Source organism: Babylonia areolata, chromosome 20 (genome assembly GCF_041734735.1).
Source record: "Babylonia areolata isolate BAREFJ2019XMU chromosome 20, ASM4173473v1, whole genome shotgun sequence".
In the NCBI taxonomy this organism is placed as follows: Eukaryota; Metazoa; Mollusca; class Gastropoda; order Neogastropoda; family Buccinidae; genus Babylonia; species Babylonia areolata.
This window is the reverse complement of record NC_134895.1, coordinates 30,482,839-30,497,969: the sequence shown is the minus strand read 5'-3', so window position 1 is coordinate 30,497,969 and position 15,131 is coordinate 30,482,839. Positions and strand designations below refer to the sequence as shown.

At 43.1% G+C, this 15,131-nt stretch overlaps 1 protein-coding gene across 1 annotated transcript in view; it reads left to right on the top strand.

Moving 5' to 3' along the window:
* Positions 1-2,488: 2,488 nt before the first annotated feature.
* The window catches only part of LOC143295361 (uncharacterized), a 19,447-nt gene continuing 6,804 nt past the window's right edge, over positions 2,489-15,131 (top strand). Inside the window, exons 1-4 of the mRNA XM_076607016.1 lie at positions 2,489-2,516; positions 7,171-7,344; positions 12,771-12,916; positions 15,006-15,131. The exon at positions 15,006-15,131 is cut by the window's right edge and continues 32 nt beyond it. Of these exons, the coding sequence (XP_076463131.1) occupies positions 7,179-7,344; positions 12,771-12,916; positions 15,006-15,131 (438 nt within the window). The 5' untranslated portion in view covers positions 2,489-2,516; positions 7,171-7,178. The remainder of the gene's footprint in view (positions 2,517-7,170; positions 7,345-12,770; positions 12,917-15,005) is intronic.

Sequence of the window (15,131 nt, the reverse complement as noted above, 5' to 3'; positions counted from 1 at the left end):
CTGGTTCTCTGCAAATTGTTTTCCTATCCATTCTGCAATGTTGCCAGTCCATCGTTTTTTCTGTCTTCTCTCCGGAAATTGATACATGGCCATGCCAAGGTAATTTCCTTTTTTTTTTTTTACAGGTCAGCAGATCCTATGTGCTGCTACATGGTATGGCGCACCTGTGCATTGGCGATGTACACGCCACATTCATCTCAAATATTCACCACACTTGAAAAGGCCTATAGAGTGGAACTAATCAGAATTCCGAGTGTTAGGCATCTAGTTTACTCAAACAATGACTTGGTAAAATTGTCAGACAATGAAACTGGAAGAAAAAATTGCTGAAATAAAAATAACAAATTTCTTTAATGTATTGGTGAAATTAATTGATAACCCCGCATTGCTGTTTGAAAGAATTATTATTTTGATTGATTGATTGATATGGTTACTTATACAGCGCCTATCCTCGGTCGGAGACCAAGCTCTAAGCGCTTTACAAACACGGGGTCATTTACACAACAGGCTGCCTACTTGGGTAGAGCCGACTGACGGCTGCCAATGGGCACTTATCATTCGTTTCCTGTGTCATTCAATCGGATTTCAGGCACGCACACATACACACTCAGACAAACATGAAACATATAACATTTTACGTGTATGACCGTTCTGTTTATTTATCCCGCCATGTAGGTACTTATACTGTTAGCAACATTTTGAGCTGTGTTAACTGTGCAAACACTCATCCACAAAGCAGCCACCACAATCAACAGCGGTTCTTTGATGGAAGCAAAATCTTATTAATGTTTTCGATATTTTCTAGTAATTTGTTACATGCACATGTAAAGCGTCTATTTCCCTTCTTTTTATCAGAACGGCATCACATGTTAAATAGTTGCCAGGTGGTCAGTAGAAATCATCGGTCAGTAGTAGTCAGTCGTGGTCAGTTTCAACTATGGTCAGTGATGGTCAGTGTTCAGCGGCGACCAGTGGTCAGTAGTGGCCAGCGATGGTAAGCAGTCAGTAGTGGTCAGCAGAGGTCAGCGATAGTAAGCAGTCAGTAGTGGTCAGCAGAGGTCAGCGATAGTAAGCAGTCAGTAGTGGTCAGCAGAGGTCAGCGATAGTAAGCAGTCAGTAGTGGTCAGCAGAGGTCATGCCCATAGTAAGCAGTCAGTAGTGGTCAGCAGAGGTCAACGATGGTAAGCAGTCAGTAGTCGTCTGCTCAGTGTTAATAGTTTTCAGCCGAGGTGTGGTCAGCAGTGGTCAGTGGTGGTCAGCGGTGTAGTGGTCAGCAGTGTAGTGGTCAGTGGTGGAAAGCAGTGTCAGTGGTCAGTGGTCAGAAGTGGTCAGTGGTATCAGTGGCCAGCAGTGCGGTCAGTTACGGTCAACAATGGTAAGTGGTGTCAGTGATCAGTAGTGGTCAAAGGGCATAACGTTCAGCGGTGACAAGTGATCAGTAGTGGTCAGCGGTGGTCAGTGGCCAGTAGTGGTCCGTGGTCAGTAGTGGCCAGAGATAGTAATTGATTTGTAGTGGTCAGTGGTCAAAACTGGTTAAAAAATGTGCTAATATTGCATAAGATATAGTGGTCAGTAGTGGTACCAAACCTGGAGTAATGCAGACCTGGGGGAATATGGACCCGGGGGAATATATACCCGTGAGAATATAGACCAAGGGGAACAAAGAACCAGAAAACTTGGGGGAACATAGATCCAGGGGAACACATACCTAGGGGAATCATAGACCTGGGGGGCCGGGGGGGGTGGGGGTGGGGGGCATAGGGCTGACCCCACTAAGCTGTTGTACACAAACATTAATATACATTATCTTTGTTACTTTCTTTCTTTCTTTTCAGTTTTTTTCTTTGTGAATTCATTCATTTCTTCTTTCCCCTAAATTCGTTTTAACTCTTCTTTTTCTGTCATTTTTCTTTTCTTGCTTAAATTCCCTTTATTTCTTTTTTTCTTTCTGTCCTTACATCCAACTCCAATTTCTTATTTCATCGCTTTCTCTCTTTTTTTCTCCTTACGTTCCTTGCTTCTTCGTTACTTTCTTTCTTATTCTTTCTTGGATTCCTTTCGTCTTCAACATCATCAACACACAGAAAAACAAACGGCGACAATTTGGCGTAGCCGCTGATTTGTTGCCGAGCGGTTAATTAACTGAGCTTCGCCAACTTGTCGCCGGCGACAATTCAGCGGAGGCGACAATTCAGCGGTTGACAGACTGGAGTCTGTCATTTTCCTTGGGATCGGCTTGATGACGTCATCACTAGTTCAGCTGTGCATGAAGAAACGTCGGGGTCGAGAGGGAAGAGGGGCAGAGGGGTGGAGGTGGGGGAAGAAGGGAGGGGCAATGCAAAAACGATCAGCAGAGAGCTGGAACGCGAAGAATGATTGGCTGTGCATTTTCGTTAGTTTTGTTATTTTCATTTTATTATATTTTTTTCCATGTTGAAAAGATCGACTTTAAATGAACAGGTATTATCCATGCTGTCCTTTCGTCAATCTCCAGGCGACCGGCTGTGAACTCACAAGTGAGAGAATTCTGTCTGTCTGTCCATGATTTGGTTTCAGTGTTTTGCTCTCGTTAGAAAGTCTACATTATGGTTGAGAATTAACTGAACACAATTACTGTAGTATGGAAGATTGACTTTGAGCCCAATGTGTACACAGACAACCACACGCAGACACTGTTTATGTTAACTGTTTTCAGTTGGAATCGGATTTAACCTCTCCAGACATTTTTTTAAAGTTTATTTTTCTGTTTTTTTGTTTGTTTGTTTTGTTTTGTTTTTTTGCACACACACACACACAGAGAGAGAGAGAGAGAGAGAGAGAGAGAGAGAGAGAGAGAGATTATGAATAAACACACTGTTTGGTTTCTTACCTTTACAATTGATTAAATCACTAAGATGTACACATACCTTATTTCTAACAAACGGAGAGTGAATCATAAGCTCTGCATGTCATGGTACTTTCTTCACGTCTCGGTGTGTTCTGTTGGGATTGTTTTAAGGAGATGTTTGTGTGAGAAAGAGGCTGAATTTCATTGAAGACTTATGATATATTATGCTTAATGAAGGTTTAGTATTTGTGCGTGAGTGAGTAAGTGAGTGAGTGTGTGTGTGTGTGTGTGTGTGTGTTGGGGGACGGAGTAGAGTTACAGTTTATTGCGATGGTTATGTTGTAGTTTATATTTGATACATGCGGAAATATTTATATGCACTTTAGTTAAAACTTGATATACTCTTATGTTTGATTTCATGTTATAAATGGTGTTGTAAGTATCTAAAGTCTATTCCGCCCTCCACTCCCACCCTTTATTTTGATTTGTCGTTGCTTTGCGTGTATGTTGCTTTTATCGAGAGTGTTTCTAGTTTAGGTCATGTTAGGATGTGTAAATGAACAACACCACAACAATTTCCAATGTCCTTGAACATTGCTGCAATAAAGTCTCTCTGTACTCTTTGTATATTGTTGAAAATGTCTGAGTTTTGCTTTCTTTTGGAAAACAGTCATAATTATGTCAATAAAAGGTAGTATATTATATATTCAGTAAAATGCCAACATCATTTGTCTTAGTAATTGATGTATAAATTACCAACAACAACAACAAAAAGAAAGAAAAGAAAGAAAAGAAACAAAAGTGAGTTCTGTTGGAGTATCCCCAAGTATAATTCCGAGTCTGTCCAAATCTCGCTCGAACCACTAGTTTTCAAAATCAGTTCTAATAGCGAAAACGATTTTCTTGTCAACCATTGTAACATTTTACGGGCTTCTTCTGTATGCTTTCCACTTCTTCTCTGTGTCTTAGTATTATTATTATTCATTATGTTGAGCGTGTGCATGAATGTTCAGTACGTATGGGTGTACCGCTTTGACTTTTCGATAAAAAAACAACAACAAACGAACAAGATTGAGAGTTTTACAAAGTGCATATCTATCATTATTATTATTATTATTGTAGTAGTAGTAGTAGTAGTAGTAGTAGTATCACCGTTGTCATCATTATAATAATCTTTATCATAACAACACAAAATGGTACTTGTAGGTACAATCCTTTTCCCCACTCGATTTGTGTATTCAGGGCTAAACATATATCAGAATCAATTAACCTCGGTCAATGCACTTTAGAAACAAATTATCGAGATCTCACCTGACACTGGAAATAGTTTGACTGAATTGCATATTACCGAAAAGTGCATATAATCGACGGACTATTTCGTCATTGTCAGAGCTAGAAGCCAAGAGCAATGATGGAATATTCTGCAGCCGAGGAATACGCGAGCAAAAAACGGAGACGGTATGTTTCACAACTGAGAAAAGACACATTTCATCACTTGCAGATAAACGTATTTGTTGGAAACAATGAAAATATCCCATCACTTGGACAATGGGAGTGACTTACAACAAAAAAGATGTTTCATTGATGGCAGTTACAGAAGTTTGCTGAAAGTGAAGATGCAATGTTCATCACTGGGAGAGAAGCAAGCTTTACATCGCGACATAATATTACACCGTTGACAGAAATGTTTGCAATAACGTTGAGGGAATATTCTGTTACTGGATGCGATGTGACGTGATAAGAAATGGTGTATTGCTTTATCGGCAGATACATTTATCCATCAAAATGTGATGGAATTTTCTGTTACTTAGGAGGTAAGGAATCATGAGGCTTGAACTTATTCTGAAGCTTATATCACAGGCAAATTTTATACTCTGCTTCTAGAGCCAGAAAACACGATTTGCTTTTTTTCATGTTTACTTGGATGTGCGTTTCGTCTCTGCAGGTATTCAGCATACCTCATCTAATTCATCATCATATGTCCTGTTAATGTTGGCAGTATTTTGCACGTTAAGTGAAAATTGAAAACAAGGAGGTATATAGGTATAGAGAGGTACTTTGTGAAGACGTATAATCTTTTTAAGGCCTGAAAGAAGAGAGTGATGGGGAATTTTTAAAAAAACAACTGCTGATAATTCTGGGTTAGGATTAGTAAGTGGACTGAGAGGATATGAAGCCGAATGGCTTAAGAGGGATCTGTAAGTGCTTTTTCATCACTGGACCTCAATGAACGAGCTGCATGGTGTTTTCAAAACGGAAGACTAGTGAAAGGGAAGTGGTTCATCAAAGTGGCGGTATGTCAAGGGTTGACATTGTACTCCACTCTTGCTTTCAATGGAAGCCAGTGAAGCTGTTGCAGCATACAAATAATGAATAACGTTCTTCCTCTTTCGGGTGACAAGCCAACATAGCAGAAACTTTCTGAAGTGCCTTTAGCAAAGAGTTGGATTAGCCAGCAAGAAGTAGGTTGCTGTAATCCAGCGGGAACGGTTTGTTCGTTTATTTATTTATAGTATGTACATCTAAGATGATGATATTAGACTGAAAATAAATGATATTATTATTATTATTATTTGGATTATTGTCATTCCCATCATAATGATGATTGTTAGTATTAAATAGAACTTGACATTTCTGTATATTCGAATGAAAAGGGGGGCGGTTGAGGTGGAGGAGAAGGGGGGGGGGCGAGGGGGAGAGGACTAAGAAAGGAAGAGAGAGAGAGAGAGAACAGAATGTGGAAAAGATAGAGTACAAAATCTAAAATGGAGAGGGTGAGTGTCAGCGATTGGAGAAAGAAAAAAACATAATACTGGAAGGGTGTGTGTGAGAGGCGGGACGGAGAAAGCGGGATTTGGACCAAAAACAAAAAAATTAATAATCAAATATTGTATGCACTACTTCTGTAGATTATTATTATTTGGAAAGAGGTTCATGTGGGGACCTACAATAAACAACCAACTGGACTGTTTAACACATAACTAGCTAACTTTAATAAAGAACAGTTTGAAATATATAACTTTTTTCCAAAAAATGTTAACATTTGAAACTGGTAACACGTGTTTCGTAATTTCTGGAGGCAAAAAAGGTTTCATTACTAAACAGCGGGTTAAAACGTGCTCTACCGTTAAATGTCCCTTGCAAGTGCATTCAATATTTTCACAATATTTTGTGATGGGGTATTTAGTAATAACCTAAATGCCATGCTCTTAACAGCCCTGCCAGTTCTTTTAGCATTTAATAAGACAGAAGTGTTAATTTCTTTAGACAGAAAGGAATTTTGCATATTTCTTTCAACAATATTACACACTTCAGATGATGATAAACGTTGAGGAAGTTCAATTGCATTTAAAGCGTTTTTAGCTCCAAGCTTTGCAAAATGATCTGCACGTTCATTAGAGAAAAGCCCACAGTGTGAGGGAATCCAGCACATTTCAATATTAGTTCCTCTCATTTGAATACAGTGAATCAAAAATCTTATCTAAAAACTGATGTTATAATTAATGTTCGTACAACCTGATTTGATACACTGCGGAACTGATTTTGAATCGACACAAAATAAAACATTAATCAAGTTTAAGGGCAGAGCAATTAGATATGTTAATGCCATAAGGATAGCAATTAATTCAGCTGTAAAAACTGAGAAGCCCTTTCCAATATGATTCGACTTTTCAATTTCCAAAACAGGAATTGCATATCCAGAACCAGCAATGTAATTTTCTATAACAGAACCGTCTGTATATATTTTTAAGTGGTGGGGGTGTGTTTCAGACAAGTGTGATTTGACTCGAGAAGCTAGTATATTGGGGTTTTCATCTTTCTTAATGTCACAATATTGAATGTCAAAAGCTGCTCCCGTTAATTCCCATAATGGAACTGGTGAAGTGCTCATAATCGGAGCAACATTTTGTGGATCAACATTTGATTGATTAATAGTATCTGACACGTATGTAGAAATAGTTTCTAGATTTCTGTTCTGTTTCGCTCGTTTCGAAAAAAAAAGTTTGTCAGATCGTATCAGCGAGATGAATAAGTGTTTTTGAATCTTGACCCCAAGGCTGTTTAATGACGATTTTAAGCAAATTTAAGCTTTTCATTGCTTTTGACCTCATGTTTTCTAGATGTTTCTTCCAATTTAGCTTTGGAGTAAAATAAACACCAAGGAATTTGACCTCAGATTTGTAGAAGCGGGAACGGTTTAAGTGAAAAGAACAAATCTCATCCATCTGATTCGTTTTGTTATGGTGAAGTGCAAAGATGGGTGTCATATGGTATTCTTTGAGAAAATGCATGACTGCATGCAAGTATTATGTTATGTGTCCGGGAGTGTAAATGTGTGACAGGAGACGAGATGCTCTTCACGCTAACACTCCTGGCGACCCTGGCAGTGGAGAGGGGGCAGGCCATAAACTACCTCCCCCAATTCTCTCAAGGCTACGGCGGTCCTGTAGCTGGCATTCAGGGTTATGGTCAACTCGGTGGCTACGGTGGCGGCTATGATTCACGTAACACAAACGGTTAGTGAGAGACTGCTTGTGACAGTTACACTTGTATGACTATGAAGAGGATTATCTGTTGCGGTGTGGCGTTTGTAGTCGTTGTTGTTATACAATGATCATGATAATGATGATGACGACCACGACGACGACGACGATGATGATGATAAAGAATTATTGTTGTTCTTGTTGTTGCTGTTATCATTATTGTTATCGCCATCCTCCATGCTCGTGAGTAGCACGTAGGTGGATCTTCTGGACTGTTGATGAGAATCAGCTGGTTACTGATTGCCCAGTTTTCCACATCTTCTCCCTTCTTGTTGAGATCTTGGTAGCCCCAGCTGGGTGAGTGGCTGTTAAAGTCTCCTGTGATGATCCAGCTGTGGGAGTCAATGAGGATAGAGTCGAGCTGTATTTGGTTTGTAGGTGAGTAGACGTTGAGGACTGTTACTGACGTGCCTGGCAACACCAACTTGACTCACAGAAATTCTGTGTCGAGATCAGCTTGACCAGAACTCTGGGTCTCTGCCGCTGGGATGTTGTTTCTTACCAGGGTGATGAGGCCTCCCTTTGGTCTGTTCTCTCAGTCTTGTCTGAACAACTCGTAACCTCTTATGAAAAAGCGGTGAGTGTTCTTGAGGTGAGTCTCTTGGATGCAACATACATCGATCGCATTATCACGCAGAAACCGCTGGAGCTCAAACTTCTTGCGCTGTACTCCTTCCGCATTCCAGTGGACGATCCGAAGTGCTGCTTGCCCATGTGCTCCAATCTGTTCTCCCCAAAGAGTCTGGGAAGCATCGCGTCCGTGGTCGGTAGTAGTGGATGGGCCCCTTTGAGGCTGAGGGCCGGGCACCGTCTCCCTCCGGCCATGGTCCAGGAAGACGACACCACATCGGTCTAGCACTCCTGACCTGGCCTTCGCGACAGACGACATCCATAGCATTGCCCAAAGGGAGGTGTCGCCCCAGCTTGGAGGCAGCGACCACAGGCCAGTGATCATTACAGTACAGAGACATTTTGAAACCCATCCCACCAGGCTCCCAGCAAGCTGGAATTACAAGAAGGCAAACTGGGACCTTTTCAAGCACGAGGCAGACAAGAGGACTTCTGGGCTGACACTGTCGCACCAAGACATCAACGAAAATGCCAAGAATTTTAATAAGGCAGTATTAGACGCGGCGCAGGCAGCTATTCTACGAGGCAAACGCAGGAACTACCGTCCCTACTGGACACCTGAGCTCGACACCCTGCACAAGACCCTCAGTGAAGCCAGGGACACGATGGAGAGCTCCCCCACCGACGAAAATGTAGAGACACACAACAGAGCGAAAGCTGCGTTCATAAAGGAAAAGCTGCAAGCAACACGCAAGAGTTGGCAAGACAAGACATCCTCCCTGAACATGGAGACAGACATGCAGGGGCTCTGGAAGCTGACAAAGAAACTGAACGATGACAACCCCAGCAGAGGCAAGACCGTCATCGAGCAGGACAACCAGCTGAAAACAGAAAAGGCCGCAGCCAACACCTTTGCGGAACTGTACCGAGAGGAGAGTACGATCCACATGTCCAGACAACGCATCAAGCAGGTACGAGAGGAAACCACGAAACTTATGACATCAGACCCACATGGCACAGATGACAGCTGTACGAGGGAACCATTAACCATGAAGGAGCTGAAACAAGGCATTCGCAAGCTGAAGCCCAAGAAAGCTCCGGGGCCTGATGGTGTCACTGGCGACATGCTGAAGCACCTGGGACCAGCATCCAGAACAGTGCTGCTTCAGATCTTCAACTACAGCTGGACAGCAGGAGTTGTGCCTTCCATCTGGAAAGAGGCAGAGATCATCCCGATCCCAAAGAAGGGAAAGAACAAGAAGGACCCCCACAGCTACAGACACACAAATCAGCCTTCTGAGCTGTGTCGGCAAGCTGCTGGAAAGGATGGTCAACCGCCGCCTCACCTTCCTCCTGGAAACACAGAACATCCTTTCAACTAGCCCTCCTTGTCCAGGACATCGAAAACTCTTTTCAAGAGAAGAAGAAGACACTGGCCGTGTTTTTTGACCTGTCGAGAGCGTTTGACAAAGTGTGGAAGGAGGGCCTCATCCTGAAACTTCTCCAAGCCGGCGTACGTAGCAAGATGTACATGTGGATCCAACACTTCCTCTTCGGCAGGACCGCAAGGGTCAAACCAGACGGCTTCCACGTCAGAAAGGTCAAGCTACGTGAAGGTGTCCCCCAGGGAGGAGTGCTTTCCCCAACATTGTTTCTGTTGTATATCAACGACATCAGAGACAACTAAACACACTAGCACGGCCTCCTACCGGCTTCAGGAAGTCGTCAGCAATATCGCTACATGGACAGAAGACTTGGGTCTTGAGCTCAACACCACAAAAACCAACGCAACACTCTTCTCTCTCCCCTCCTCCAAACTGAAGCTCCAGGGACAGGTCTTGCGCCAGACGGATATACCAACATTCCTTGGCGTCAAGTTGGACACCCGCCTGACCTGGAGGCCCCAGATTGAGGAGATGGAGAGGAGAGGCATCCGCAAGCTAGCCCTGCTGAAGAAGCTGGCCGGGACGACTTGGGGAGCAGACAGCAGGCTTCTCGCCAGGGTCTGCATGGGAGCGGTCAGACCCACAATGGAGTACGCCTCAACCTCGTGGGGCACAGCCTCCAAGACCAACAAGAGCCGGCTCGACAAAGTCCAAAATATAAGACTACGCCTCATACTTGCAGCCATGAGGTCCACGCCGATCCATGACTTGGAGAAAACTGCTAACGTTGAGCCCCTGGAGAGAAGACGCGACCTGAAAGTCCTGATGCAGGGAGAGAAGCTCAGAAGACTGCCCTCACACCACCTACACCACAGACTGGAGCAGCCCACCAAGAACCGTCTCAAACGTCAGAGCCTCAACCACCAGTATAAAGCACTCAGAGCACAGCACAGCCATGTTCTGGCGGCAAAAGGGGAGTCTTGCACTGACCTTGCCTTGCCTGACTGGAGGCTCGACCAAGAGATAGAGGCCACCATCAGCCTCAGAGTTCCTGGCATCACCACCAAAGACCAGCAACCAGCTACTCTCAAGATCCTGACTCTGGCCATGATGGAGGAGTCCTACCCAGCCAGCTCCTGGACCCATGTATACACGGACGGATCAGCGGAGGAAGCCACACACAACGGAGGCAGTGGTGTCTACATCAGATTTCCCGAGCACAGCAGCATCGCATTCCCTGGAGGAAAGCTCTGTTCCAATTTCAGAGCTGAAGTCCTGGCCATAAAAACAGCAGCAGAATTCCTCTCCTCCTGTGGAAAGCCCCTTGGCAGCATCTCCATCTTCACTGACTCCATGTCCACACTCCAGGCCCTTGACTCCCCTGATCCTGGTCCACTGATCCAGTCCCTTAAGGCTTCCCTCGCAACCCTTACCCAAACAGCCCCAACGACCCTCCAGTGGGTGCCTGCACATGTAGGCCTCCCAGGCAACGAGCGTGCAGACCACCTTGCTAAGGAAGGAAGCCAGCTCTCACAGCCAACCGTTCCTGCCACGTATGAGGAAGCAAAAACTCTCCTCCGCAGCAGATTCCGAAGAGGCTGGGTCACCCTGAACGGAGGCTACCAGGCACACCAGGATCCCATCAGAACACTGGAGAGGAGACATCAGACTACCATCTACCGCCTTCGCACAGGACACTGCGGCCTCCGAGCACACCTGAAGAGGATTGGAGTGGCAGCCACATCCCTATGTGATTGCGGCCAGGCTGACTAGACCCCATCCCATATTCTCCAAGACTGCCCCCTGTATGAGAAGATGCGGCAGCAGTCCTGGCCTGGGGGTGCTGACCTCAACACCAATCTCTGGGGGACGGTAGCCGATCTTCGCCGGACGTCCGAGTTCGTGGCATCCTTCGGACTTCGACCCTGACTGCGTAGCTGTCGAACGCAAAAGAAAGAAAGAAAGATTGTTATCGCCATCGTATTCTTGTTATTGTTATCATCATCATTAGTAGTAGCAGTAGTAGTATCGTTATTAGCAGTATTTTTATCACGATATGATGAGGGACTAAAATTTAACATGGATAAAACAAATATCAATGTTTTTAGGAAGTGGGTATTTGAGTAGCAGAGAACATCGGACATACAATGGACATGTACTGCCCAGATGTAAACATTTATATATACTTAGGGATTTGCATTTCATTTAATCTTAGTTTTACAACTGCATACAGAAGACATTGTAAGCAAAGCAAAGCTCTCATTGCGATAATGTAGAGGCTATATGCTTTGGATAACAAATCACCCAAGCTTTTCTTTAAGTTGTTTGATGCTCAGGTAAGCCTATAATGCAATATGGCTCTGAAATTTCGGGATTGCATAGTGGAGCCGAACACTGAGAAAATGTTCATTTATTTGCCTTAAAGACAAATCTTGGCGTAGACAGGCGTTCACCTAATGATTTAGTCTATAGAAAAATGAACAGGTATCCAATTATAATAAATTGTACTATTAATTGCATTCATTACTGGTTAAAGTTAACATGGATGGAAGCAGACAGACTGCCAAGGAAAGCTTATGTCATGCTTTGTGAGTTATATGAGGCAGAAGAAACAATGTGGGTTACGGATGTAAAGAAACGTCTTGTTCAGTTTGGATGTGGATATGTTTGGACAAATCAAGGTGCTGAGACAGTTACTGATTTTCAAGAGAGTTTCAAAAAACGATTAATTGATTGTAGATGGCAAAAATGGAATGACCATATGCAAATTAGTCAGAGGTTTAACATGTCTCGCATTTTTAGTAACCCATTCCATTGTATGGAGTCTCACTTAGTGATGACTATGGACAGACATTTAAAGCCCATCATGACCAGATTTCGTTTTGGAATATCTGATTCACATGTTTATGCTTATCTATACAAATATCACACATATTATGGTTCAATATGCTACAATTTAAAGAAACTGAAGAAGATGAAATGCACTTTAATCTCTGTTGTCCCGTTTGTAAAATTGTTAGAAACACACATATTGCCCTAAAGTTTACTAAAAGCCTAAATGATGTTTTAGATTTAGATTATTGATGTCATGTACAAATGCTGACATTGTTCGAAACTTGTGTATGTGTCTATATAAAGCATTTGAAATAAGAGAAATTGCGCTGATATGATACTTGCTTAAAAATAAAAGGATTGAAATCGACTGTATACACCCATTCACAGGGGGCAAAGGCCTTTTCTGAATCAACTATTCATATTCGTATGATATGTATACTTAATCATATAACGCCTATCCTCGGCCAGAGACAGATCGAGCCAGCTGTCCTCTGCTTTTTATGTTAAGATTTCCAAAGGTCAAAATGCTTTCACATATTTTTTTTTCTGTCTTTGTGTCCACAAACTTCTTTCACCTTTCTTTCTCCTGATCCTCAATCCGTGCTGCAGACAGAAACGTGGGCCTGTCGTGCCTGATGGTTGTGGAGGACTATGGGGCAGTGAACGGAATATCTGTCAACATCAATCAGAAAAGCAGACAGACCGGCTACGGGGGCCCTTCTCATTTTGGCTTCCCAGCATTCGAATCCATTTTTGTAAGTGTGCGTGCGTGCGTGCGTGCGTGCGTGTGTGTGTGTGTGTGTGTGTGTGTGAGAGAGAGAGAGAGAGAGAGAGAGAGAGAGAGAGTGAGAGAGAAAGTGAGAGAGAATGATCATGATTACATAAGTGCATGTGCGTGCGTGGGTGCATGTGTTCCAAGAACAAGAGAAACGGTAGCATAGAAACGAATATGATTTAAAAAAAGATTGAATTAACATTTTTGCCTTGCTGATTTTTCTCCCCCATCTCTCTATATATGTGAATAAAATGTTGCTGTGGCAAAAATCGTTTCTCATAAGGAAGGATGAGAAAAGTCAAAGTTTTCTCCTGGTTGTACCTTTCAACCTTGAAGTAGGCCTCAGAGATGAGGGATGTGAGTGTAAACGTTCCCAAGCATTGCTCTGTCAGTCTGTTCCACCGAAGGGAGGAATGTGGATCACAACAAGCGACAGGAGGTGGGTGGTGGCCGAGTGGTAATGCGCCCCATTAGGAATCGAATGTCCACGTGTTCGAATCCCATATACAAACTGGAGTTTTTAATCCCCTTTCCAATAGACCATGAATGGTGTTCTAGGTGCTAGTCTTTTGGATGAATCAATAAATCGAGGCCCTTTGTGCCGCGTGCACTTAGCGCACGTAAAAGAACCCACTGCAACAAAAGTGTTGTCCCTGACAAAAATCTGCAGAAAAATCCACTTTGATTGTAAAACATACACACTTGCAGACCCCCCGCACCTCCCCAAATATTTTTAAAAGATATGGGTTGCGCCGCACCATGATGATGTGCTCTCTCTTTCCGGTGAGAGCACTTCGAGTTTCACACAGACAAGTCTGTTGCGAGAAACAGTAATACAATACGATGCAATGCAATACAATACAGCCTGAATTTCACACAGATAAATTTGTTGTAGCGAAAAGCAAGACATGACAACACAACACACCACAACACAACACAACACAGCACAACACAACACAGTAGACCTACGTTATTTCACATTCATGGACGCTTTTTAAACTTGAAAGACGTGAAATGAGGACTATCACTACATGGCACTGTGAGGACCTCTCAATCGTTCTTGCTCCTGGCTGACAGATGAACACTTTCCCACTTTGCAACCCCCCGTAAAGGGACCTCTTTTCTGTCAGGACTAGGTCTCAAATGATAATACGAGTCCTCTCTTAGAGGAAAGTAAAGAATTTTGAGTTATACGACAGTCTAAAACATTTCTTCAAAATCAGTGAAAGAAAAATGCCAGACACGGCAACAAGGGGTGATAATCCAACAGAAATCCAAGGATTGAAAAACTGATCGCCGTGCCACAAGCCAGAAGTGCTTGTAGAAGTAGGGCCTGGTTTTGTTTCTTCCTTTTAATCTAAAAATCAGGATTGGCAAAATATTCAAGCATTAAAATCATCACACACACGCAAATACGCATATTTATTCAGGCCACATTTCTCATATCTAGCTCATAAAACATCGCCTTCGCTGCAGCCCCCCATACCCCTCACCTCCCCCCACCACCCCACACACCCATACCCCTCCCCACACATTTTTTTTCTTTTTTAATTTCGTCTAATATCACTCTCAGTGAACATACGTAAAATAAGTCAACAAAAACAATGAATAGCAGCAGCAACAGCATTAGAAATATATAATAGGGACTGGGTCGAATCTAAGCTTCGCAAGCTATATGTCAACTGGTTTTTTTTTGTTTTGTTTTGTTTTGTTTTTTATAACGTTTTGGGTTTACTGCCCTGTTTCAATCGTTTAGTAGATTTTGAGGATTTTAAAAATTTGAATGGCAACCACAAAGGTACTTTTTTTTATAAGGACATTGAACAACAGTAATGTTAACACAAACAGCAGAGACGGCACTGACTGTAATGACAGAGGTCTTGGTGTCGGTGATGGTGATGACGGTGATAGTGACTGTTTCTTATGGTGGCAGAATGACAATGATGATGACACTGACGGGAATGACGATGACTGCAGTGAACAGACGGTGGAAGTGGTGATAAGGATGGTGATTTGTGGTGACGATCACAACGATAGTGATGACGATGGTGACGATGATGATGATGCAGGGAAGGGTGAAGGACGGAGGGGGATCAGGGCTGAACGCCACAGTACAGCTGATCTCCAGTGCTAAGGGCGAGGTGAGCGTCATCCTGACGGAGAGAGGCTTCACTGACGGCCACACCTGCTACAAA